Source organism: Papio anubis, chromosome 2 (genome assembly GCF_008728515.1).
Source record: "Papio anubis isolate 15944 chromosome 2, Panubis1.0, whole genome shotgun sequence".
Lineage (NCBI taxonomy): Eukaryota > Metazoa > Chordata > Mammalia > Primates > Cercopithecidae > Papio > Papio anubis.
Window position 1 is genome coordinate 179,034,056 of NC_044977.1, and position 27,899 is coordinate 179,061,954.

The 27,899-nt window shown below is 44.6% G+C and overlaps 1 protein-coding gene and 1 long non-coding RNA gene across 2 annotated transcripts in view; both read right to left on the reverse strand.

The window, feature by feature from the left end:
* LOC103882440 overlaps positions 1–11,743 on the reverse strand; it is a 39,452-nt gene extending 27,709 nt beyond the window's left edge. Inside the window, exon 1 of the long non-coding RNA XR_644263.4 lies at positions 11,190–11,743. This is a non-coding gene — a long non-coding RNA (uncharacterized LOC103882440). The remainder of the gene's footprint in view (positions 1–11,189) is intronic.
* A 5,891-nt stretch (positions 11,744–17,634) lies between these two features.
* GLB1 (galactosidase beta 1) overlaps positions 17,635–27,899 on the reverse strand; it is a 110,466-nt gene continuing 100,201 nt past the window's right edge. Inside the window, 2 exon segments of the mRNA XM_017956010.2 lie at positions 17,635–18,086; positions 18,089–18,350. Of these exon segments, the coding sequence (XP_017811499.1) occupies positions 18,052–18,086; positions 18,089–18,350 (297 nt within the window). The 3' untranslated portion in view covers positions 17,635–18,051.

The window sequence follows — 27,899 nt, forward strand, 5'->3', positions numbered from 1 at the left end:
GACACTGTCTCTACAAAAAATAAAAAATTAGCTGGGCATGGTGGCATGTGCCTGTTGTCCCAGCTACTTAGGAGGCTGAAGTGGGAGGATGGCTGGAGCTCAGGGGTCAAGATTGGAGTGAGTTGTGATGGTGCCACTGCACTCCAGCCTGGGTGATGTAGTGAGACCCTGTCTCAAAAAAAAAAAAAAAAGAAAAAAAAAAAAGAAAAGAAAAAGAAAAGGAAAAAAAAGAAAAGGAAGCTTTTAAGAGATTAATTTTTTTCTCTGAAAAAATTTAATTAAAAATTGTAATTGACACATAATAATTGTACATATTTATGGGTACAATGTGATGTTTCAATACATGCATACTTTGTGTAATGATCAAATCAGTATAAGTAGCATATCCATCACCTCAACATTTGTCTTTTTTTAGTGAAAACACTCAAAATCCTTTCTTCTAGCTATTTTGAAATATTCAATACTATATTGTTAACTATAGTCACCCTACTGTGCAATAAGGACATCAGCACTTATTCCTCATAATATAACTTTGAACCCGTTGATCAGCCTCTTTCCATTCCTGGCTTACTTACATTTTTTTAAAATACAAGATCTTGCTATGTTGTTCAGGCTGGTCTGGAATTCCTGGCCTCAAGTGATCCTTGCACCTTGGCCTCCTAAGTAGCTGGAATTACAGGCATGAGACACCACACTTGGCCCTCCTTACTTCTTGAAGATGTTTTGCTCATTAAATTTCAGACTTTTTTCTCTAATAAAAACATTTAAGGCTATAACTTTCCCTCTAAATATAGCGTTAGCTGTATCTCACAAGTTTTGATATGTAATGCTTTCTATATTCCTCAGCTCAAACTGTATCCTAAAATCCTTAATTTAAAACCATCAGCTTTGGGAGGCTGAGGTGGGTGGATCACAAGGTCAGGAGTTCGAGACCAGCCTGGCCAGCATGGTGAAACCTTGTCTCTAATAAAAATACAAAATTTAGCCAGGCATGGTGGCGCACACCTGTAATCCCAGCTACTTGGGAGGCTGAGGTAGGAGAATCGCTTGAACCTGGGAGATAGAGGTTGCAGTGAGCCAAGATCATGCCACTGCACTCCAGACTGGGCAACAGAGTGAGATTCCCTCTCAAAACAAACAAACAAAAACAACAACAAGAAAACAACCAACCACCCAAACAAACAAAAAACAAAAAAAATCAGGGTCAGGTACAGTGGCTCACGCCCCTAATCCTAGCACTTTGGGAGGCTGAGGCAAGTGGATCACTTGAGGTCAGGAGTTCGAGACCAGCCTGGGCAACATGGTGAAATCCCATCTCTACTGAAAATACAAAAATTAGCTGGGAATGGTGGTGCACACCTGTAATTCTAGCTACCTGGGAGGCTGAGGAAGGAGAATTACATGAACCCAGGAGGTAGAGGTTGCAGTGAGCCGAGATCACGCTGCTGCACTCCAGCCTGGGCAACAGAGCGAGACATCATCTCAAAAACAAACAATCAATCAATCGAACAAACAAACAACAACAACAACAACAACAAAATCTTCTGGGCCAGGCGTGGTGGCTCACGACTGTAATCCAACACTTTGGGAGGCGGAGGTGGGCGGATCACGAGGTCAGGAGTTCGACACCAGCCTAGCCAACATAGTGAAACCCCACCTCTACTAAAAATACAAAAATTAGTTGAGTGTAGTGGCATACACCTGTAGTCCCAGCTACTCGGGAGGCTGAGGCAGAATCCCTTGAACCCAGGAGGTGGAGGTTGCAGTGAGCCAAGACCACACCATTGCACTGCAACCTGGGTGACAGAGTGAGACCCCATTTCAAAAAAAAAGAAAAAGAAGAAAAGAAAATATCTTCTGTATCTCTTTTTACATTAGATATTTTGCCTGATACTGACCGGGCACAGTGGTCCCATCTGTAATCCCAGCACTTTGGGAGGCCGATGTGGGTCGATTACTTGAGACCAGGAGTTCAAGACCAGCCTGGCCAACATGAAGAAACCCCGTTTCTACTAAAAATACAAAAATAATCAGGCATCATGGCACATGCCTGTAATCCCCGGTACTCGGGAAGCTGAGGCAGAGAATCGCTTGAACCTGGGGGGCAGAGGCTGCAGTGAGCTGAGATTGTGCCACTGCACTCCAGCCTGGGAGACAGAGCGAGACTTCATCTCAAAAAAAAAAAAAAAAAAAAAAAAGGATATTTTGCCTGATACTAACAAAGTTACATCAGTTTGTTTTTTGGTTTGAATTTGCATGGTATACTTGTTTCCATCTTTTTACTTTCAACCTCTTGGTATTCATATGTTTTCAACTTGATTTCTAGTAGACAACACATAGTTTATTAAGGACACAATCTGACAATCTTGGTCTTTTCACTGTTGCATACACCCTATTTTATATTAATGCAACTTCTGATAGTCCTGTATAAATCTTATTTCCTTCAGGTGTGGTGGCTCATGCCTGTAATCCCAGCACTTTGGGAGGTCAAGGCAGGTGGATCAACTGAGGTCGGGAGTTTGAGACCAGCCTGACCAACATGGAGAAACCCCGTCTCTACTAAAAATACAAAATTAGCCAGGCATGGTGGTGCATGCCTGTAATGACAGCTTCTCGGGAGGCTGAGGCAGGAGAATCGCTTGAACCCGGGAGGTGGAGGTTGCAGTGAGCTGAGAGGGCACCATTGCACTCCAGCCTGGGCAACAAGAGTGAAACTCAGTCTCAAAACAAAAAAAATCTTGTTTCATAGATTATATTTGTACCACCTGTTACAGGTTTCTTTTTCTGTCATTCTTTGCCTTTTTGGGGGAGTATATTTAATTTTCAAAGTTTAAAATTAACCAATTACCTTTGCCCTTATTACCGACATTAAAAAAAAAAAAACCCAAAGACAAACAACAAAAGTAGAAGTTTTAACTCTACTTCTATTGTTCCTGTCTTATAATTCTTGTTTTTATGAGTTGTAATTTACACAATTACAATGGTATATTGTAATTCAATCTTATGAGGTCCACTAACCATTATTATTGCATGTCATGAATTTAATATTTATTTACATTTATACACAGGTTTACCACTCTATTTGCTTTTCAGTCTTTTTTACATCCTAGAACTTTCTAGAATCATCTTCCTTCTGACTGAGGTACATACTTTGGTATGCCCTTCAATGAGAGTCTCTGTTTATGTTTATCATAAAATGTCTTCATTTTGCCAACATTCTTGAGGGAGAATTTCATTGGATATAGAATTCTAGGTCCGCATTTGTTTCCTTTCAGTATATTGAATATATCATTGTATTATCTTTGGTCTTCTGCTTTTACTTTTGAGAAATCCTCTTTGAGTCTACTGCCACTCCCTTGAAGTGGCAGTAGACTATCCTCTGGCTGCTTTTAAGATGCTTCTATTTGTTGTTGGTGCTCTTCAATTTTACTTTGACATGTCTAGGTGTGAACTTCAATTTAAATGTTTGGTATTTGTTGGGCTTCTTGAATCTAGGGACTGGTGTCTTAAACACTGATTCTAGAAAATCCTCATCTATTATTTCTTCAAATACTACCTCTACTTCATCTTATCTTCTACTTCTGGAATTCAGATTAAGCACATGTTTAATCATTTCACTTTATCCTCCGTGTCTCTAAACGTTTCTCTCATGTTTTCCTTTTTGTTTGCTTTCTATGCTACATTCTGCATCATTTCTTCTGATCTACATTCCACTTACTGATTCTCTCTTCTACTGTGTCTAACCAGTTCCCAAACCCACATGTTGTGTTTTAAAATTTGGTTATTTTATTTTGCAGTTCCAAAAGTGCTATTTTGTTCTTTTGCAAATCTATGATGCTTCCTTGTAGTTTTCTCTTCCTGTAAATATTTGCAAGGTTGTTTTATTTAAGTATTGTAGGAATGTTTATTTTAAAATATGTCTCATAATTTCAATATCTGAGGCCTATGTGGATTTGTTTCTGTGGTCCTTATGTTGCTTTGTTCCATTGTGCCTTTGATTATATTTGGCTGGGGCTACTCTTTGACCTTGAAAATAATAATAATAATAATAATAATAATTCTTATTGTTTTTGAGATAAGGTCTCACACTGTTGCCCAGGCTGGAATGCAGTGGTGCAATCATGGCTCACTACAACCTTGATCCCCTGAGTTCAAGTAATCCTCCCACCTCAGCCCACTGAGTAGCTGGGACTATAGATGTACCACCACCAAGCCCAGCTAACTAAAAAATTTTTTTTGTAGAGACAGGGTCTCCCTATGTTGCCCAGGCTGGTCTTGAACTCCATGGCTGAAGTTATCTTCCCACCTCAGCCTCCCAAAGTGCTGGGATTACAGGCCTGAGCTGCCACTCCTAGCCTGACCTTGAATATTGTTTGAGAGGATTTCCCAAGTTTAGGATAAATATACCCTTATTCCAAGATGATTTTGAGTTTGCTTCTGTCAGACACGTAGAAGCAATATTAGTTCTGTATAATGCTCTAATTAATCACCTTAAGTTTATTGGACTAATCCTGTGACACAAATTTAGAACATAAATCCACACTAAGGCTGGCCTGTGCTTACAACCAATCAGAGATGGGTTGTTAGTTATTCCTGCCTTGCTCAGCATCAAGGTACTTGTCCCTACATCCCCCTGAGAATTCAGAGGGGTTCCTCTGAGGGGAATTCAAGGGCGTTGCTCAGGGGAGAATTCAAGGGGTTTGCTTTCCATCTGTTATACTCCTACCCTGACAAGTGCATCCCCCAGCTAGAGCCACTCAGCTTAATGTGGGTCAGTTTCCTATTAGACTTCTCAACTTTGGTAAACCCTTCCAAACAGAGTTTTTAGTTTCATACTTACTTTACTTTGGATAATAAAATGTAAACATGGCTGGGTGTGGTGGGTCATGCCTGTAATACCAGCACTTCGTGAGGCTGAGGCAGACGGATCACCTGAACCCAGAAATTTGAGACTAGCCTGGGCAACATAGTGAGACCAAGTTTCTATTAAAAAATTTAAAAATTAGCCTGGTGTTGCCGGCTGCGGTGGCTCATGCCTGTAATCCCAGCACTTTGGGAGGGGAGGCCGAGGCAGGTGGATCACGAGGTCAGGAGTTCGAGACCATCCCGGCTAACATGGTGAAACCTCGTCTCTACTAAAAACACAAAAATTAGCTGAGCGTGGTGGCACGTGCCTGTAGTCCCAGCTACACAAGAGGCTGATGCAGGAGAATCACTTGAACCCAGGAGGCAGAGGTTGTGGTGAGCCGAGATCACGCTACTGTACTCCAGCCTGGGTGACAGAGTGAGACTCCATCTCAAAAAAAAAAAAAAAAATTAGCCTGGTGTAGTGGCCTGCATCTGTGGTCCCAGCTATTTGGGAGGCTGAGGCAGGAGAACTGCTGGAGCCCAGGAGGTTGAGGCTGCAGTGAGCTGTGTTCATGCCACTGCACTACAGCTTGGGTAACAGGGTGAAACTCTGTCTCAAAAAAAAAAAAAAAAAAAAGCAAAGTGTCTCTGGGCCCGGGCCGTGGCTCAAAGCCCGTAATCCCAGCACTTTGGGAGGCCAAGATGGGCGATCACGAGGTCAGCGATGAGACCATCTCACTAACATGGTGAAACCCCCGCTCTACTAAAATGTTAAAAACTAGCCGGGCGAGATGCCAGTCCTGGGAGGCTGAGGCAGGACAGGGCCTGGGAGGCAGAGCTTGGTGAGCTGAGATCCGCCACACTAAAGCTCAGCGACAGAGCGAGACTGTCTCAAAAAAAAAAAAAGTGTTCCCTGAATGATTTATTTATCTCTTTCTTACTATTCCATCAGCTTTTTAATGCCATACAATGGAGGATTTGTCATTTTTTTTGTGGTTGTATAAATTTTCTTCACATATTTTGTTTTATGCATCTGCATGTTTGGAAGTGATGTATCTTTATATTTTTAATTTTTTTTTTTTTTTTTTTTTTTTTTTGAGATGGAGTCTCCCTCTGTCACCCAGGCTGGAGTGTAGTGGTGCAATCTCAACTCAGTGCAATCTCTGCCTCCCAGGTTCAAGTGATTCTTCTGCCTCTGCCTCCCAAGTAGCTGGGATTACAGGTGTCTGTCACCACTCCTGGCTAATTTTTTGGATTTTTAGTACAGACAGGGTGTCACCATGTGGGTCAGGCTGGTCTCAAACTCCTGACTTCAAGTGATCTGCCTGCTTTGGCCTCCCAAAAGGCTAGGATTAAGGTGTGAGCCACCATGCCTGGCCTATATTTTTAATTTTATGATGTACTTTTATATATATTTTATTTTGTGCATATGCGTGTTTAGTATTGATGTGTCTTCTTGATAAATTGGAATTATATCACTTTTGTGATAACTCTCTCTATGTATATTTTTTGAGATGGAGTCTCACTCTGTTACCCAGATTTCAGTGCAGTGGCATGATATCAGCTCACTGCAACCTCCATCTCCCGGGTTCAAGAGATTGTCATACCTCAGCCTCCCAAGTAGCCGGGACTACAGACATGCACCATCATGTCTGGCTAATTTTTATATTTTTTATTAGAGACAGGGCTTCCCCATGTTGGCCAGGCTGGTCTTGAACTCCTGACCTCAGGTGGTCCAGCTGCCTTTTCCTCCTGAAGTGCTGGGATTACAGGTGTGAGCCACCGCATCTAGACAACACTCTATTTTTAATGATGCTTTAAAAATTAAAATGTGTTTGTTTTTCTGTTATCACTTGCAAGTGGAGCTTTAAGTCAGTGTGTAATTTTCCATGTTCCCTTTTGCCTGCTTTGGCAATTATGGAAGCAGTGCTTGAGGCGGTAGCTGCTCTGTCAGCTGCCCCTACTCATCGTTCAGGTCTCAGTTTGGAGACCTGTAGCAGACGCTGCTGATGCCCGTCCAAATTTCCTTTATGGACTGGGTCCCAGAATCAAAACACTGGGCAATAGAGAGCCCAACTGATTGGCAAAGGACATGTAGTAAGGATAAGAAATAAATCTTTTTGTTTTAAGCTACTAAGATTTGGGTGCTGCTTGTTATGTAACATAACTTAGCCTATATTGACTAATACAGAAATATTGGGCAAATACTTCAAAAATATTTTCCTTCTTACACAATCATACAAGACCCTGCACATCAAGCTCCCTGATATTATTACAGCCCCATGTGTTCTCAACACTGCATCCCCATCACCTATGTTGCTGTGAATGGTCTTGCTCTCTCTTAGTTCTGGCCATCTGCATAGACTGTTTCTCTCTTTTTTTGAAATGGAGTCTCGCTATGTCTCCCAGGCTGGAGCGCAGTGGCATGATCTCGGCTCACTGTAACCTCTGCCTCCCGGGTTCAAGTGACACTCCTGTGCCAGCCTCCCAAGTAGCTGGGATTACAGGTGTGTGCCACCACATCCAGCTAATTTTTGTATTTTTCGTAGAGGCGGGGTTTCACCATGTTGGTCAGGCTGGTCACGAACTCCTGACCTCAGATGATCTGCTCGCCTCGGCTTCCCAAACTGCTGGGATTACAGCCATGAACTGCCGCTGTAATAGACCGTTTCTTTAACCTGGAATTCTCTTCCCCTGCTGGTCCCCTGACCAACTATTGCTCATCACTCAAGTCAGCTTGGAGGCCAATCCGATAGCAGATGCTGATCATGCTCACCCAACTCCCCTTTGTGGACCGGCGTACTCAGTCCCCAGCTACTGTGAGCGTTGGCTGCTAACAGCTCACAGATGCCCTCTTCTCTTTTTTTATGGCCAACTCCCTACTACCTTCCCACAGTACAACTAGTCCTCCCCTCCCATCAGTGGCAGCCTGCAGCCAGTGGCTGGCTGACATGGATGGAAGGTGAAAAGACTGGCCCCCTTGACTCAGGGTGCATCCAACTTTGTGGTGAAATTAGTATGTGTGAGTTTCTCTGGAACTAGCAGCCTGATCTGACCTAGCCTAGATACATGAGGGAGCCAAGCCAACCTCAGTGGAGCCTGTTCCAGACCAGAAGAACCACACAGCAGAGTCATGAACTAAACAGTTGGTTTAAGCTGAAAGTAGTCTCCTTGCTTACCTTTATTCTCTTGCCCTGCAGCCTTCCCTCACTCCCTTTCTCCTTAGAGCATCCCCTCCATAAACCACGTGCACAAAAAGCCCTGTCTTTGGCTCTGCAGTAAGACAGAATGCCTGGCTGCCCAGGCCTGGATTGTGAACCCCCCTTGTGCTGCTCTACCACTCTGTACTGTCTCTCACTATGGTGCCCATGAGACTGCACTGACTGTCTATTTACTTATCTCTCCTACTAACTAAACCTTTTCAAGGCATGGGTCATGTTTTTATTATTATTGCTATTGGTAGTATCTCAATACTCTTTAAAAAAGAGACTGAGCGATAGGGTGATTAAGTGGTTATCATTTTAATCTCAATGCTTAGCATGTATTAGGTACACCCTAATAGTTGAATGAATTAATGAATGAATCAAAGTTGTCCTGGATTTAACAAAGAGATGCAGGCTACAGGCATTTTTGTAGAGAATATTGGAGCTTAATAACATTTCCATAAAGAATGGATCTTAGAGGCTGGGCATGGTGGCTCACGCCTGTAATCCCAGGACTTTGTGAGGCTGAGGCAGGCAAATCGTTTGAGGTCAGGAGTTCAAGACCACCTGACTGACATGGTGAAACCCCATCTTACTAAAAAATACAACACAATTAGCTGGGTGTGGTGGAGCATGCCTGTAGTCCCAGCTACTTGAGAGGCTGAGGCAGGAGAATCACTTGAACCCAGGAGGTGGAGGTTGCAGTGAGCCAAGATCACCTCATTGCACTACAGCCTGGGTGACAGAGCAAGACTCCATCTCCAAAAAAAAAAAAAAAAAAAAAGAATGGATCTTAGAGACTTTTAAGGTGCAAAGACCAAGGACTTAAGTGATAGGCTCACTGAAATGAAGAAGGGGAAATTTCAGTGTATAAGAACATGGGGTGGGTGGGGACAGGCGTGGTGGTTCACGCCTGTAATCCCAGCACTTTGGGAGGCCAAGGTGGGCGGATCACGAGGTCAGGAGATGGAGACCATCCTGGCTAACACGGTGAAACCCCGTCTCTACTAAAAATACAAAAAATTAGCCGGTTCTGGTGGCGGGCGTCTGTAGTCTCAGCTCCTCGGGAGACTGAGGCAGGAGAATGGCGTGAACCGGGAGGCGGAGCTTGCAGTGAGCCGAGATCGCGCCACTGCACTCCAGCTTGGGCGACAGAGTAAGACTCCATCTCAAAAAAAAAAAAAAAAAGAACATGGGAGCAGCAAATGGCAAAATTTGGTCACTAAGAGAAAGAGAAACAGTTGGGACCAATGTATTGTTGAAGTGTCCTGCTCAGTGAGGAGGAACTGAAAGTTCAGTTCACATCTGCTGTATGGTATTCACATTCTACATATGTTGTTACTATTCAGATAACATGGGCACTGAGGTTTTATATCAGAGTGAAGAGTTGGCTGCTCTCAAAAGCATTGCTCTATCTGAATTCTTGAGATGGGTGGCTCCTTCCTAGCTATTAAGAGGCAAAATTCTGGTGCCCAGAGTGGAAAGAAAACCAGACAGTTATCTCAGTCTTTTTTCTCTATCCTCCACTTCTGTCTCCTGAGCAATCAGAATTCCGTCTTTTACCAGGTTGGCTTCGGCAGAGTTTCCAATGAACTGAGATGAATCTGCAGGGACTTCAGGACAGGGCTCTGTAATATGTATTTCAATAATACCTTCCTGTTATCAGCCTATCAGGCAATCACAGAAGCTTTTAATAGAAAGCTAGATAAAACTAGTCCTCCACCTAACAACTGTCTCCAATCTAGCTCTTTTTTCTCGTAGATATTTAGTACTGCAAAAATCCCATCTAGTGGAAGGCTTTGGCATGGTAAGGTTTGGTTCCAGGTAATCACAATTTTGGAGTACAAAATCATGAAAGACTTATCAAGATCACTGGGGTAGGGGTGGGGTGCTGGCAGCAGCACAGTGACCTCTGGTCCACTACAAATAAACTCTTTGGTGAGTTTCTTGAGTATTTTACCATATTTGTTCTTTGGACTTTGCAAGTGGTTTGTTGATATCTGCCGATCATGGCAGACAGTGGACAGATGAACCCAGTTGCCCACCAGGGAAGTTGTGATGTTCTTAGCATCAGAAGGCCTCAGGTTGATGTCAGTCTGTGGTGCTTCTCTCTCTCATGTCTCCTCAGCCCCTGTTTCACGTCAAGGAAGAGCTCCCCTTCAGAGAAAAACCGAGAGTCATCATTTGCCTGCTCAACTATGAATAAAGTTGTGTGTACGTTCTCTCTGCTCACTTCTTTCAGAGGCACTTCCGGCTCACGAAACTCTTCAGCTAAGTTGTTGGGGAATTTGCTGAGTGTCAAAACATGAATTAAACCAGAAGAGATATGATAGTGGGTTTTGTCTGAGAGGGATGCCCAGCCTTGTGAACAAGCCATCTTCCAGGGTGGGGGATTGCTTGCTCCCTGACCTGTGTCCACTGGGGACCCACATATCCTGGGCATTCTGCTCACCAGAGACACATACAAGACTCATGGGTCAATCACCAAAACCTGGGGCCACAGCTTAGACCTGATCTGTCAGGGCTACTAAACCCATCTACTAAAATAGTTCAATGCTGACAACAAGGCTGAAGTATTGTTCTTCTGTGTTGTGAGTTTTCTCAAATACAGTACAAAACTTTCTCCTTGCAGCTCAATCAAGGCAATCTGCATAGTGAGAAGAGAGTGGGATTTGGAGGCAAGAGACTTGGGTCCAAGTTTCAGGCCCCTGATTTTGTGTAAATCACAATTCTTCCGACTTCTTGATTTTCCTAAACTGTAAATTGAGCTGCATGTCACCTGCCCTATTTCTTCAAAAGGTTCTTATAAAGACTGAATGAGATACTGTATGCAAAATAACATATTAAAGCCACTTTATGAATGTTATTATTCTTATTAAGCACCATCAAAGTTGAAGACATGAACCTAGAAACTTCAGAGGACAAAAGATGTGTGAAGATAACCAATTTTTCAGGATACTACAATCTGGTTGGAGATAGCTCTGATCCCTGCATCTCTCCTGCCTCATCTCTGTTCATTCCAACCCCAGCCAGATTGAGGTGCATGTCACAAATTTCTGGAATTCTCCATTGTCTTTCCAGACCCTGGATCTTTGCAGATGCTGCTTCCCTCTGAGAAGCACTTTCTGCTGTACTCACGCCTATCTTTTCTCCTTCTTCTCTTATTCTTCACCTGGCTCAACTCCAGAAAGCCTGCCGTGACCAGTCTCTGCTCCACATCAAGTCTAAGACTGGATTCAGCATGCTGACAGCCCTCTGATCTCATCCCTGTCATTGTCTACCCCTCACAATACTGCATTGTTCATTAATAGATCTGTGTGCTCCCTGAGGGGCAAGAAATGTGTCCTATACAGGTGGCATGCAGTGTAGAGTAAGTATAGAATGAATGTCTATTGGGTAAATGAAAAAACAAAAACAAAACAAACCCACCTACTAAAATAGTTACATGCTGAGGGGCTTATCCATCACACTAGAAGGGATACGACCTGAAACCCTGGGGACTCCTCACTGGGCACTCCTTGGGACACTTTCTGATTTCAAAGGTCCCAGAAAAGAGTGCAGATGGTCCACAACAGCCAAAGCACTCTGGTAAAAATATCCTATTGTGGCCGGGTGCGGTGGCTCACACCTGTAATCCCAGCAGTTTGGAAGGCCGAGGTGGGTGGATCATTAGGTCAGGAAATCGAAAACATCTTGGCTAACACGGTGAAACCCTGTCTCTACTAAAAAATACAAAAAAATTAGCCAGGCGTGCTGGCGGGCACCTGTAGTCCCAGCTACTCAGGAGGCTGAGGCAGGAGAATGGCATGAACCTGGGAGGTGGAGCTTGCAGTGAGCCAAGATCGTGCCACTGCACTCCAGCCTGGGCGACAGAGTGAGACTCTGTCTCAAAAAAAAAAAAAAAAAAAAAAGATCCTATTGCTTAGTAAAAATTAAAGAAAGTTGAAGTACATTGGACAGACTGCACCTCTTGATCAGAAATCAAATCAAAAGATTTCACCCAAAGATAAGAAACAAAGAAACCACACTGAGCTTTGTGTGCAGTGCCCAGCATCTCATACCTCCATAGACTCTGACTGTTCGGGAGTTCACACAGTGGATTTCCTGCCGGTGTCAGTTCCCCTCAGTTAATATCTGGTGAGACCACCAGGGGCCTGGCAATTTGCAAAAGAGACAAAGGGATCCAATTCACTAAACACAGGCTAAATGAACCACTTAGCCAATGGCCTCCTGTTCCTTACCAGTGGGGCCTTGGACCTCAATTCATGCTTTCTGGGCTTTCAGACCTTTAGTGGAGTGGACAGAAATACACAAATTGGAGTGTGCTACAACCCAGCACTGGGTGCACATGTGATGATTTCTTAAAAATGGCCACAAATTCTTTGTCATTTCTCCCATCAAAGAATGGGGGCCTGTGTTTCCTCCCCTTGAATGTGGGTTATGACTGTTTTGGCCAGTAGAGTACAGCGGACTGATGCTATGTGACTTCTGCCTCTAGGCCTTGAAGGGCCATGCGGCTTCCACCTGCTTCTGTGGCAGTGTTCACTCTCTGGAAGCTCCCTTCTGGAACACGCCATCAGAACCCAGCTACTGTGTTATAAGAAACCTGAGTCACATGGAAAGATCACTTGTCGATGCTCTGTTGACCATCCTAAGTGACTTTAAATTTCAAGTCATCCCGGCCCAAACACCAGGCAAGTGAGTGAAGGAATTGCCAGATGGTTCTGGTACCCAGCAGAAGCCCCAGCGTCACAGAAAAGACAAGCCGTCCTTGCTGGGCTGTCCAAATTCCTGAGCCATAGAATCACGGGCATAACAAAAGAGTTGCTTCTATGCCATTTAAGCAGACTTACTGGTTTATTATGCAGCAACAGACAACAGCACACATTGCAGCACACAATGATGAGAAATGTTCTGTGGGCAAGGAATTCAATATGCTGGCACTGGAAAGTTGCTTACGTTTGGAGAACAAGCCAACAGAATCTTCAGGAAGCGGAGCACTGAAGAAGTCCACACTGGGGACTTTAAGCCCAAACCCTGGATCTCGAGTCTTTTCCGTAGGCTCACGCTGCCCTCCAGCAGTCTCTGGTTAATGCTGGAGAGGCTTGGTGAATGATGCCCCTTCACCTTTTCTACAGCACCTCTTCCTCCCTTTCGGGTCTGGTCTGTGTCATGTTTTATAATAGACTGTCTCCTTCACCTTTGTGTCCTCCGCTAAGCACAGTGGCTGGTCAGGAGGAGAACCAAATTGTCGAACTGAACACAAAGGGATGCAGGGAAAGGATGGAGCATCCTCGGTGTCATTTCTTCCCTCTTGTCCCCCAGATTTCCAGATGATCAGTTACCTGCTTCTGTGGCAGAATATGATAGGAAAGACTCAAACTAGCATTTAGTAAGCAGCCACTACATGGCAAATGCTATACAAGGTACTTTTATGGTGACCTCATTTAATTTTAAAACCCCACAAGGTGGGCGCCACATTTAGGAGAATAAGAAATTTAGACTTACACGATTCCCTTGCCCGAGACCATGCTGATGGAAAGTGATGGAGCAGGAGCGTGACCCTGGGTTTCTCACCCCAAAGCCTGTCCTGTTGTATCTTAGAAGACAGTGCTGCTGGTTTGGAGTTTGGAGGAATTAAGCTGGTGGGAGGCCTGCTCACATGTGGGAAAGCCCCTTGCAGCGCAAGTAGAGCAACTGTCTGGTGAGGAATCAGTTCAGAATCTTCACCGGGCATTTGCAGACAACCAGAAAGCTGCTGAGCATCCACTTCTAACAAAGGTCAGGGCCAGTGGGCTGAAGGGCAAGGGACACCTGGGGAAGTATTGCTCAGTCAGACCAAGAGCAGGGGCTAGGCCAAAACCCAGAAACCACCTGGCCCCACTGTCTGGACATCAGGGCAACTTTCCTTGCAGCCCATGTGCTGATGGTCCACACTGGCTATGTGTGCTACCACAGACCAGTCAGGATCCCTCAGACTGACTCAAACGGTGATTTCAGAAAATGACTTCTTTTTCATAAAGGAGAGAAATAAAGACCACATGAGATCATTTCCTATTTGTGTCATTTGACAGAAGACATATTTCTTGTTGGGGAAACAATGAAAAAAAACCCCACCTCGGATTAGCACTAAACAATTTCATTCTGAATAAACTGGATTTACTGAGAAACAAAGATAAACAGACTGACAATGACAGATAAAGAAAGTAGGTAGTGTAAGGTGGAGAAGGGAAGAGAGAGAGGACAGGAGAGATGATAAGTCTGCAAATTCTAAGTGTAATTCTTCTTTTGTTTGAGACAGGTCTGGCCCTGCCACCCAGGCTGGAACGCAGTGGTGTGATTTCAGCTCACTGCAACCTCTGCCTCCCGGGCTCAAGTGATCCTCCTACCTCAGCCTCTCGAGTAGCTAGGACTACAGGCATGCACCACCACATCCAGCTAAATTTTGTTTTGTTTGTTTGTTTGTTTTGAGACGGAGTGTCACTTTTGTCACCCAGGCTGGAGTGCAGTGGCGCAATCTTGGCTCCCTGCAGCCTCTGCCTCCCGCTTTCAGGCGATTCCCCTGCCTCGGCCTCCTGAGTAACTGGGATTACAGGTGCCTGCCACCATGCCCGGCTAAGTTTTGTACTTTTTAGTAGAGATGGGGTTTCACCATGTTGGCCAGGCTGGTCTCGAACTCCTGACCTCAGGTGATCCACCTGCCTCAGCCCAAAGTGCTTGGATTGTAGGTGTGAGTCACTGCACCTGGCCTAATTTTAGTATTTTTAGTGGAGATGAGGTCTTGCCATATTGCCCAGCCTAGTCTCGAATTCCTGGGCTCAAGCAATCCACCCACTCGGCCTCCCAAAGTGCTGGGGTTACAGGTCTAAGGGTAATTCTGCCTCTTCTTCATTATTCACTGTCTTCAAAAAAGATATTCTGAAATTGTTTAATCGTTCCTTAAACAGTTCAATATAAATTACTGTATGACTAAACAATCCCACTCATGGGCATCTGTCCAAGGGAAATGAAAACGGATGACTACACAAAGAACTGTATATGGATGTTCATATCAGCAGTCTTCATAATAGTCAAAACTGGAAACCATTCAAATGCCCATCAGCTGGCAAATGGATAAACAAAATATGGTACATTCCTACAATGGCATGCGACTCAGCAACACACAGGAACACATTCCTGAACACGCTACAACATGGGACAAACCTCATGGTATGCTAAATGAGAAAGATCAGACACAAATGACTGTGTATTGTGAGGCTGGGCACGGTGGCTGAAAGATAAATTTCATATAAAAGGTTTAGATAGTAGGTAATAAAGGTACTCCCCTTATTATTTTCCAAAGGTAGCATCCATAGAGAGAGTTACATTTTCAATCAATTCGTGGACAGATCTGAAATAAGGTCATTCAGAGAAATCAGGAATGGCTGAAGGTACATCTTATTTTAGGAAGAACACTGTAGCAGGCAAAATGTGTGCCCATGAGAGGCAGCATAGAGTCGGAAGGATTGAGTCGAGTCCAGAGTCCAGGTGGCACTATCTATGTATTAAGATTCTGTTTTCCGGCCGGGCGCAGTGGCTCATGCCTGTAATCCCAGCAATTTGGGAGGCCCAGGTGGGCAGATAACCTGAGGTCAGGAGTTTGAGACCAGCCTGGCCAAGACGGCAAAACCCCGTCTCTGCTAAAAATACAAAAATTAGCTGGGCATGGTGATGCACGCCTGTAATCCCAGCTACTCCGGAGGCTGAGGCAGGAGAATTGCTTGAACCCGGGAGACGAAGGTTGCAGTGAGCCGAGATCACGTCACTGCACTCCAGCCTCGGCAACAGAGCGAGATTCTGTTTCAAAAAAAAAAAAAAAAAAAAAAAAAAAAGATTCTGTTTTCCAAAATCTTCCTGGGTACGTGGTGGCAGAGTGCTGTAGGTGGGAAAACCCATCCAAATTCCCTCACATTGATAAGACAAAACACTGGCTTTGGAGGGAGGTGGGCCAGGTTTGAAATCAACTCTGCCTCTTGCCAAAGTTTTAAATATTTTCAACTGTAAAATGGATTTATTGCTACTTGACCTGACAGTGTAGTTCTGAAGACTGAATGAGAGACATATAAGGCGAGTGTACACATTGATGAGGCGACCACACTCCACTGCTCATGCCTTCTGGAGATTCTCTGCTTGTCTCTGGCACAGGGGAACTGCAATTCACCAGTGTACATATGCACACGCTCCTTCAAAGGAGTCATTTCACATTTCTTTCCAAAGCTTCTCACTGTTTGGCCATGGTTCTTGAGTATCATTTTGTGTTTTTGGTAACTGTGCAGTGGAGGAGTAATGAAATGATGGTAATGGTCCATGTAGAACCTCCTTCGCCCTGTGATCTGCCCGAACATCAAATGGTGCAGAACATCTAGAAAAAGGTACTACAGAAAAACGTCCTCAATGTCCTCATCTAAGTTCCAGTGTTTGTTTCAGCTCATCTATGCCACCTGCAGCTCAACCAGCGTTTAAAGACTCGCTGTTCAATCTCAGATATTTCTTATTTGCGCCTATGAGAGAGGGAAAAATATACCACCAAGAAAACATTACAGATTGACATAAAAAAACTTTCCTTTCTCCCTCCTTAAAAAAAAAAACAAAAAAACCCCTACAGGGCTGGGTGCAGAGGTTCATAACTGTAATCCCAGAACTTTGGGAGGTCAAGGCAGGAGGATCACTTGATGCCAGGAATTCAAGGCTGCAATGAGCTACGATCGTGCCATTGCGCTTCAGCCCAGGCAACAGAGCAAGACCCAGCCTCAAAAAAAAAAAAAAAAAAAAAAAAAAAATTACATATTCTTGGTATATAATTAAAAATACAGATAAGAAAAAGCAAGCAATCTCTCAAATACTTACCATCCAGATATAATTATATGAACATTTTAAAGTTGTTCCTAACCTTTCTTGTGCAACACAAGCATGTATTAATATTCTGTGTATGCAATATATACCCAGACACTAGAGCCAGACTACCTGGGCTCAAACCCTGTCTTGCCGCGTACATCTGTGAGATCTGGTAAACTGGCAGGATGACAGTATATTCCTCAGTGTTCTTGTGAGGGGCAAGTGAGTTAAACACACCCTCAGAACTGTGCATGGCATAGAACAAGTCCTTGACAAATGAGAGCTACTGTTCCATGTCAGGACGGGAATATCAGAAACACCATGTCCTTTCCTATCTGTGCACATACACAGCACACACACACGTGCATGCCTAACTACTGATATGTGTATAGGCCTGTACTGTGTGAATATGCGAAGTTCTTATGTTGAAACACACAAAATGGGATCCAATTTAAGGTAATCTGTTTTTTCAGGTATCAGGACATTTGCATATAAGTATAGATCTCTCACCGTTTTAGTGGCTAAAATACTATGCTTCTATATAGATACACCATACTACGTACACTGTGCAACTGTTAATCACTTAGATTGTTTGCATAATTGTTTTGAGCTGTATTTGTCGGTTATCTAATCCAAAAGCAAGCCAAATAACGATCAGAAAAGCAGCAGTCCGCAGATCAAACAAAGACTATTTTCCATCCTTTTGAACTTCAAGTTAGTGAAGTGGTTTATTCAGCCCACTCAAGTCTAGTTATGATTTAAGTCAGACCATATAATTTAATACCTGCACATTAAAAACAGTGACATTATCATTTGAGTACAGATTTTATTTAACAAAAAGGCAACATGATTCTTCCAAAATACAAATCACTACCACCTTTAAAGCTCCCATTCCAACCCTGCAGACATGTATGCACGTTACTGTGCTGTTAGCCCCTCACACATTCCAGGTGGTCCCTGAAGGTGGGGCTTTGGCACTGCAGGGATGCAGGGAAACCTCAGGTGAAAATCCACATCCGAAATTCCTTTTCCAATTCCACACTCCAATCAGTGCAATGTGGCATGACAGGGAGGATCTGGGAGGTACATTCAGAGTAGCATCCCTCAAAGTCACAGGCTTTCATCATCATACATGCTCCAGCCATGAATCTTTGTTTTTTGGGGGGGTGGGGCCATGAGTCTTTGCTCAACAGGTTTGGAGAGATGATCGTAGATCTGAGATGAGCCAATAACTGGCCTGTCCACGAACTCCACAGCACACAGTTCTGGACCATCACTGCTGCAGGGTGCGCGCTCCAGTTCCAGCACGGTGATGGTGTTTGGGGCTGAGGTCACCAGGATGTGCTGGGGCACAAACAAGGTCAACTGAGGGCCCCGGGCTGGCCAATAGCGGCCAAGGTTAAAGCCATTAATCCAGACCTGGCCCTGGAGAGAGAGAGAGAGACAAAACCATCAACCCCAGATGCAGCAAAAGCCCTGAGGAAGGTGGGGGCCCTGATGTAGGGCAGGTCAGCAGCGATGGAGGAAAGAAATGCCCCCAGAAAGGCGGGGCTGACAGCCAGGCCCATGCCAGCCTTGGTTTCAGCTTCCTGCTGAGATAACTGGCCAAGGTGGGAACAAGGTGGATGGGGGATAACAAAAACTTGCCCCAAAGACCCACCCCTGCCTCAGGAAAATACAGGTTTGGTCCCTCTGACAGACTTCAGTGGCCACAGATGTCAGCACCAGAGAATAGTGTGGAAGTTTCTGAATTTCATCCCGGTTCCCGGGTGCTGCCTGTCCCCACAGACCAGCCTCTCCCTGACTTTTCTGTACACAGAAGACAACTGCTGAACTGCTTCCTTAAATAGATCTTTTCCTTCTTCATTCTCTTTTCCTAGAGGCAGGTCTTGACCTCACTATCTGCTGCATACCCGGTGAACACAGGGCACATAGGACTCCAGGGCCTGCATCCTGAGGTCAGACAGGTACCAGGAGTGGTCCCCAAAACAACCCCTCAAGAGGGATACGGGGTTTGGGTGAGGGAGAGGAAGAGGCTCATCCAGTTGGGTATCTACATTACTGCTATGTTTTAATGACTCTTACAGGCGCCCTCAGAGTTAGGGTGTGGATTCCATGTTTGGTTCAGGAGCAGAGGTGATGCTATAGGCTGCAGAAACAATCTCTGTGAGTAGGGGAAGCTGCTTCCCATAACAAAACTGAAAGTGGAGGATAAACTCCTAAAAAACAGGGACCATGTTTAGCTTTGTCTACACAGCCTCTCTGTATGTGCTAAAATTTGCTTAAAGGGGCTGAGTGCAGTCGTTCACGCCTGTAATCCCAGCACTTTGGGAGGCCAAGGCAGACAGATCACCAGAGGTCAGGAGTTCGAGACCAGCCTGGCCAACATGGTGAAAACCCGTCTCTACTAAAAATACAAAAGTTAGCCGGGTGTGGTGGCACATGCCTGTAAACCCAGTTACTCAGGAGCCTGGGGCAAGAGAATCACTTGAACCCAGGGAGGCAGACGTTGCAGTGGGCTGAGATTGCGCCACTGCACTCTAGCCTGGGTGGTGACAGAGCAAGACTGTGTCTCAAGAAAAAAAAAATTGCTCAAAGCTAAAGGCAAGGATCAACAGTTGGCTAAATAGATGGAATATTCTATTACAAAGAAAGAAAGTGAAGAAGGGGAGATCACATATATGCAAAAGAAAGAGAAAATCTGGGAGAGGAAAAGAAAACATAAAGGGAGAAGGAAGAGGAAAGAGGAATGGAAGAAGGGAGGGAGGCAGGAAAGAAACTGCAACCTGCAATGGCCCAGATATCCTAGGAGACAGCCTGGAGGAGGCCCAGCCATGGCTGACACCTGCTGAGCCCTAATCCTCATCACGTTCTGCAACACTACTGCTGCTGCTCACCCCAGGGATCCTCAGTCTTCTTATGTTTGGGTATTTTTCAGCCTCCAAGTGTCCCCTTTATTTTAGATCCTTCTGAATTTCCTACCTGGGTTCAGATCTGTGTCCTGCCACTTACTAGCTGTCTGACCTTGGCCAGGTCTCAACTGAATTTTTCATACCAGTCATTGGGGACAATGATGATGAAGGAACAGTGCGTGGCCTGTAAGTAGTAGCACTCCTTCCATGATTAAAGTGAAAAGATATTGGTGTTCACATGCCTACAAAAGAAGGGGGTCCGTGATTAAAAACCACCTGTCTGTTGGAGTAAGTCATTTAGAAAGAGGACGACAGTTTCACAGTTCTCAGAACTATTTCACTCTTGTTTTTACGCTGGGATATGTTATCTCATTCCATCCTAAAAGGTATATACAATGACAGCTTTACCAGGTTTTTATCAGCTTAAAATCTGCCGGTGCCTTGTTTTTGCAGTATTAGAGAACAGTAGCACTTTACTTTTGCGGTCAAGGGGGAAGACAGAGAAGTGGGAGGTCTTCGTGAGCAGCACCCGAGGAATGGCACGCATGACTACAGGCTTCATGCTATGCTCAGGACACAGGCCAAGTCAACTCCTGACCAAATAGCAGGTGATCAGAGTGGAGGTTTGGTCCTTTCTCAAACCTCAAGTTCCATTTCATAAGCATCCAAGAGATGGGCCCTCATTCGCTGGGTGGACTGTGCACCTGGTAGGTAAGCTGGGAATTGTTTTCCCTGGATCCCCTTCCCTGGATGGTTCTGGGTAAGTGTTGGTCAGAAGGGGCCCTTGCTTGAGATCGGGAAGGTGGAGGGAAGCAGCAACCATTGCTCTGGGTGCAGTGGTGCAATCCTGGCTCACTGCAGCCTCCACCTCCCAAGTTCAAGAGCTTCTTGTTCCTCCGCCTCCTGAGTAGCTGGGAATACAGGCGTGCACCACCATGCCCAGCTAATTTTTGTATTTTTGGTAGAGATGGGTTTTTGCCGTGTTGCCCAGGCTGGTCTCTGACTCTTGGCCTCAAGAGATCCGCCCACCTCGGCCTCCCAAAGTATTGGGATTACAGGCATGAGCCACCAAGCCTGGCTTTTTTCTTCTTCTTCTTTTTTTTTTTTTTTTCCTTTTTGAGGCAAGGTCTCACTCCAGACACCCAGGTTAGAATGCAGTGGCACCATCAAGGCTCACTAGTGTCAACCTCCCACCTTAACCTCCCACATAGCTGGGACTATGGGTATGTCCCACCGTGCCTGGCTCATTTTTGTATTTTTTTTAGAGATGGCGTTTCGCCATGTTGCCCAGGCTGGTCTCAAACTCCTGGTCTCAAGTGATCCTCCCACCTCAGCCTCCCAAAGTGCTGGGATTACAGGCGTGAGCCACCACGCCTGGCCATGCACATGTTTCTTACAGGAGGGCAATGCTAGGAATGGAATTGCTGGGTCATGGGATATGCCTGTGTCCAATTTTAGTGACACTGTAAAGAGTAGCTATTTTTTAAAAAAGTGTGAAGGAGGAATTGAATTTTCATATGTGGTTAAAAATGAACATTCTTTTTTTTTTTTTTTTTTGAGACAAAGTCTGGGTCTGTCGCCCAGGCTGGAGTAAGGTGGCGCCATCTCGGCTCACTGCAACCTCCGCCTCCCGGGTTCACACCATTCTCCTGCCTCAGCCTCCTGAGTAGCTGGGACTACAGGCGCCCGCCACCGCGCCCGGCTAATTTTTTGTATTTTTAGTAGAGACAGGGTTTCACCGTGTTCGCCAGGATGGTCTCGATCTCCTGACCTTGTGATCTGCCTGCCTCGGCCTCCCAAAGTGCTGGGATTACAGGCGTTAGCCACCATGCCCAGCAAAAATGAACATTCTTATAAAGAATATTATACAAGGCCAGGCGTGGTGGCTCACGTCTGTAATCCCAGTACTTTGGGAAGCCAAGGTGGGCAAAACACTTGGGGTCAGGAGTTTGAGACCAGCCTGGCTAACATGGTGAAACCCTGTCTCTACTAAAAGTACAAAAATTAGCCAGGCATGGTGGCAGGTGCCTGTAATCCTAGCTACTCAGGAGGCTGAGGCAGGGGAATTGCTTGAACCTGGAAGGTGGAAGTTGCAGTGAGCTGAGATCGCACCACTGCACTCCAGTCTGGTGATAGAGCAAGACTCAGTTTGAAAAAAACAAAACAAAACAAAACAAAACAAAAACAATGTTACACAAGAAGCTACTGCACTGGACTACAGCGCTAAGGTATGGTGAGATCCTAGTGACTTCATCATTAGACCATGATCTCTCCATTTCTCTCCATCCTCACAGCCTGACTTCCAGAGCAAGTCATAAATCAATGTTGTCTTAGACTGCTGCAGCTTCCTCATAGTCTCGTGACTCTATTAACTCTAGAATCTAGGCTCTGCATAGCTGCCAAAGTGAAAATAGGATGCTTTTCACACATTTCTGTTTCTAACCTCCTTCCTGTGGTCCATAGCCCATACCTTCACCCTTTCCTCCTTGTCTCTGCCGCACTCCCCCTTGCTCACTCCACTCTCCACTACTTTTCTTTCTTTCTTTTCTTCTCTCTCTCTCTCTCGGGCTATGTTGGAGTCCAGTCGCTATTCACAGGGACAATTCTAGCACAATACAGCCTCCTGCCTCAGCTTCCCAAGAAGCTGGGTCTTCAGATGTGCACCACCACACACAGCTCCCCAATTACTTTAAGTTAGTCTCACTTAGGCATCAGCTCGTCACCATGCGCGAACACTATTCACCTTGATCTGAAGCCTTCTCATCACTCAGGCAGGGCCACAATCCTCCTCCTTAATGCTGGGTTTTCCATTCCAAGTCACTCACTATCCTTTAATTTTTTCTTTTTCTTCTAGTTATTATCATGATTTGAAATTCATATCTTTTGTTTGATAACTAGTTTAGGAGCTATTTCCAGCTGTAACACAGGCTTTAGGAAGGGAAAGGCTTTGTCCATTTTGTTTGAGGCGAGATTCTCCACACGCAAGAGAGTGATACTCAATATACACTTAGTAGCACTCATGGCTGCTGATACTTGTTGATAATTTTGCCAAGAAAAGATTCACTGAAGAGGTGACGTGAAGCCCTTCTGAAAGAATTATTCACGTTTCTCTGCTCCCAGTTTAAGAGTTTTAAAGAATATTGTTCACTCAAACAAAAACATTTGCCTTCCCTCCTTGATTAGAACCAATGAAAAACACATTAATATAATTTAACTTTAAAAATTCTATTTAAAAAATATATACATTGATTTTTATTTCTCTTCAAAAAGTTATGCTTTTGTAATTATTTTTGGTGGAGAGGTATGCATGTGTTGCTGAATATGATCTAAAAGTTGATACACTCTTAATGAAGTTAGCTCCGTGGGGGCCAAGCATTTATACAGTGAACACCAGTGGTTTCCGGGGCTGCCTAAGGCAGTCTCAGTTAAAACAGTTCCATGACAAAGTGACTTTCTCTGACCATGGCTTGACCCTGGCAGACTCCCCACCCTTTGTTGTAATCACCAAGGCAATAATAATAGTTTCATAAATGTGAGGTTCCTGGAAATGCCTGACCTACTTTTTTGTTGATCAGACAGATTCATGTGTTTGTCTGTCTGTTTTAAACTATCTGGATAAATGGAATTTAAAACAAAAGTTTTGTTTCCTTCCTTCTCCTCCCTCCCTCCCTCCCTTCTGAGACAGGGTCTCACTGTGTCATTCAGACTGGACTGCAGCCGCACTATCATAGCTCACTGCAGCCTCGAATTCTTGGACTCAGGCGATCCTCCTGTGTCAGCCTCCCGAGTCGCTGGGACTACAGGTGTGAAACTATTTGTCGGGGGGAGGCCAGCACGTGTTGTTGTTAGCCATCATGGCCAGCTAACTTAAAAACCATTTTTTAAAATAGACACAGAATCTCACTATGTTGCCCAGGCTTGTCTCCAACTCCTGGCCTCAAGTGATCCTCCTGCTTTCACCTCCCAAAGTGCTGGGATTACAGGTGTGAGCCTCTGTGCCTGGTCTCACTATTGTTTTAAGTTGTAGTTTAAAATTTTCCAAAAATTTTTGGGAGTGCCTTTAAAAGCAACAATAAGCTTAGGGTGGATGCTGCCTTTGTCACTCTCTGAAAGAAAACATGTACACACTTGCAGGACTTAAAATGGAAAAGACAAAGGTCCAGTTAGTTCCCAAAGTTAAAGGCTATCACACACACAGCTCATGGATCACTGTGATGCTCACCTGGGAGAAAGAGAAGAAAAAGAGAATTGAAAAGAAAAAAGGTAAAAGCCTATCACAGGGCTTGCTTAGAAATAAGATGTTAAATAGATCTCACTGAAATACACAGGAGAAGATTAATTCTCCCCTTCCTTCAGAACCCCAAAGGGCTCTGCAGCTTCCTCCTCAGTCTTAGAGTAATAAAGTTAAATAACTTTATGGTTTCTCTATATTTTGGGACAGATCCAAACAGAACTGAAGCCATCAAATGCATACAATAATAGCATAAAACATAGATCACTTCTCATCAAATCCCAAATAAAAATTCTTTTTCCTTCTCAACTCCCAACAGTTCCACCACTGCTAGACCTTTTTAATATAATGCTCACCTAACAACAGTCGTCAAACCACCTCACATATCTGGAACCAAGCTAGGAACTGATAAGCAAAAACTACTGCCTTATGTCATACTTTTTCTAAAGTTCACAACCTAAAAATTGTAGGAGACCTTCTTTCACTTCTAGCCTATTTACTCATTTACAAAAGTTCTAAGAAGTTTTGTTACTAAATTAATATAATATTTGTTGAGAGAAGTCTGATGGTCTAGTTTCAAAGTTCACGGGACTTGTGACTGGAAACAGTGAATTAGATGGAAATAGTGGGTCTTGTAGGATGTAAGCGTAATTACAAATTAGATAAAAAAGAAGTTTAACAAGCATATCAAATTTAGGATGAAAGTAGGGTCCAATAGTGTTAAGACCTGTGGCATATTGAAAAGATGGCCCCAATTCTTAGTGGTTCCGTCTATCAAGAAGTAGAATCTGTCTGGGCATGGTGGCTCCCTCCTGTAATCCCAGCACTTTGGGAGGCCAAGGTGGGTGGATCACCTGAGGTCGGGAGTTCCAGACTAGCCTGGCCTACATGGTGAAACTCCAACTCTACTAAAAATACAAAAATCAGCCAGGTGTGGTGGCACACGCCTGTAATCCCAGCTACTGAGGAGGCTGAGGCAGAAGAATCACTTGAACCTGGAAGGTAGAGGTTGCAATGAGCTGAGATTGCGTCACCGCACTCCAGCTTGGGCAACAGAGTGAGACTCCATCTCAAAAAAAAAAAAAAAAAAAAAAAAAAAAAAAAAAGGAGTAGAATATGTTTCTCCATTCCTTGGATCTGGCTGGTCTAGTGACATATTTTGGCCAAACAACGTGGAAGAAGCGACATGTGAATCCTGACTTGGGCCTTAAGATGCCTTGAGCATTTGCATTCTTTCTTTGAACACTGCTCAGTCGCTACGTGAACAAGCCCAGGCTAGCTTGCTGGATGATGAAAGAGACATGGTCTCATCTTCTCTGTTGCCTCAGCTGACAGATGGCTAACACCCAGGTGGTCATGCCCAGCTGAGACCAGCAAAACCACCACTTGGTCTGCTAATACTTAAAATAGTGAACTAAATAAACTGCTGCTGTTTTAATCCACTAAGTTTTGGGTGACTCGTTATGCAGCAGAAGCTAACTGATACACATCTCCATGGTCAGAAGGTGCCTAAGCATGCTACTTTTCAGGAAAGTGAGTGACGTTTAAAAACTCAATTTAAAAATAGTAGAGCCATCCACTACTTAGTTCTGCTTTCACTGATCAATCACCAAATCCCATTGGGGCTTCCTCAGCCATGTCTGTGCCTTTCTCAGGACGGCTGAGAACAGCCAGCTGAGAAGACACCTGTGAGCACTCAGTACAGTGGCCAGCACAGCAGATGTGGCTGGTACTATTATTATTTCCTGAATCTGGACCGCCCTCCCTCCCTACTGCCACACTCAAGTCCGGCTCTGTTCCTTCTCCCTGGACCACTTCTCCAGCAGAAGAGCAGCTTTCAGGGGTAACAGGGAGAGAGTTCTGTTTTATACCTATCAGGCTGGAGGTGCCTATGAGACCCCCAAAGGTGGGCTCCAGAGTCTTGTAAGAGCGGAGCTGGAAAAGGAAACGTGAGCATGTCCAGCACATCTGTGGAACGACATCCCCCAAAAGTGTAAGAAGAGAGCCCAGGAACAAGTCCTGAGGACTGCAACACAGAAGGTGAGAGAGAAGCCTGAGAAGGAACAAAGAGAGGGAGGAAAACCAGGAGAAGTTTGGGCACGCAAGTCAGGAGAAGCGATCCTCCCACCTCTCACCGGGTAGCTGGGACTGCAGGTGCCACCATGCCCCATAACTATCCTAGAGTTATCTGGGGCGCCATCCTAAGTCGCCTCATTAGCATAAACCCAGGTGTGACTGAAAGGGGCTAGTTACAAATAACAAAAGACACTCCTACCACTCAGAAAATGCCAAGGGTTTTAGGGCCCTGGAACCAGGGACGAAGACCAAATATATTTCTTATTATACTATTCCCTTGAAAAATGTCAGTCCCTCTGCACAAAATGTCCTTCCCACTAGGTGGACCAGACCTTTCCCGGCAATCTTAGGCACCTACAATTTCCTCCTCTCCAAGGCCCAACTGCATGGTTTACAGATCTCTTACAGACTCTTATAATTCTCTTGGGCTCTGTCTATACCTCTATCTCTCCAAATGGATTGAGACCAAGTGACTAACATGGATAAGGTTTTAAAAGTTTTACATACTCTTTGTTGGCATCATCATGTCTCACTGCAGCCTAGACTTTCTCGGCTCAACCAATCCTCCCAATTCCCACCAGGTAGCTGGGACTACAGGTGCGTGCCACCAGGCCCAGCTAATTAAAAATAAATTTTTGTAGAGATGAGGTCTCATTAAGTTGCCCAGGCTGGTCTCAAACCTCCAAGCTCAAGTGATCCTACCACCTCGGTCTCCCAAAGGGCTAGGATTACAGGTGTGAGCCATCGCATCAGCCAGAAAATTTCAAAAGCAAGATGTAACAAATAGTTACAAGAAGGAATTTCTTTCAGCTGTTTATTGTACATTGTTTTATTTCATAATTATTTTACATCTTGAAGGTGGGATAATTTATCTTTAAAATACAGAATTACTTTTGATCAGTATTCTATTTTGATTCTTGGCTCTTCAAAGCATAATTTTGGTTGAGGAAAAATGGGACACTATCCCACTCACTACCATGCTCTGTCATGCACCTAAACCTACCACAAAATGTTAAAGGCTGGAAGGCTGCATAGGATATTGACATGAGACTTATCCACACCCATCTGAAAGAGAGGTAAATAGCAGAAGCACTGCTGTGCTGGCAGGACATGACATTTCAGGTTTGGCATATAGCAGGGGTCCCCAAACCCCAGGCCACAGACTGGCTGCGGCCTGTTAGGAACCAGGCCACACAGTGAGAGGTGAGCGAGCATTACTGCCTGAGCACCACCTCCTGTCAGATTGACAGCAGCATTAGATTCTCATAGGAGAAGGAACCCTATTGTGAACTGTGCACATGAGGGATGTAGGCTGTGCCCTCTTTATGAGAATCTAACTAATGCTTGATGATCTGAGGTGGAACAGTTTCATCCCAAAACCATTCCCGTCCCCTCTTACCCCCCACAGCCCATGGAAAAAGTGTCTTCCACGAAACTAGTCCCTGATAACAACAAGGTTGGGGACCACTGGCATACAGGACACGTCGCGGAAAGCACTGGAGGAGAACGCTTCCTATCTAAGGGACTTTCTCGTCAGATAAGAACTCAGTGAGCTCAAAGCGTTGCCCTGTGTCTCCTGGACAGAGCAGAACATGCCTGACCCCTTTCTACTGAAGTCCCAGTTGATATTCATTCACATTTGGCATTAACCAGAAAGCCACATCTGACTCAAGTAAAGCCAGTGTAAACAAAAGTGATTTTTTTAATCTCATGAATCGCCCTTATCAGTGACTTTGCCCTCTAAATCAAGGTAGT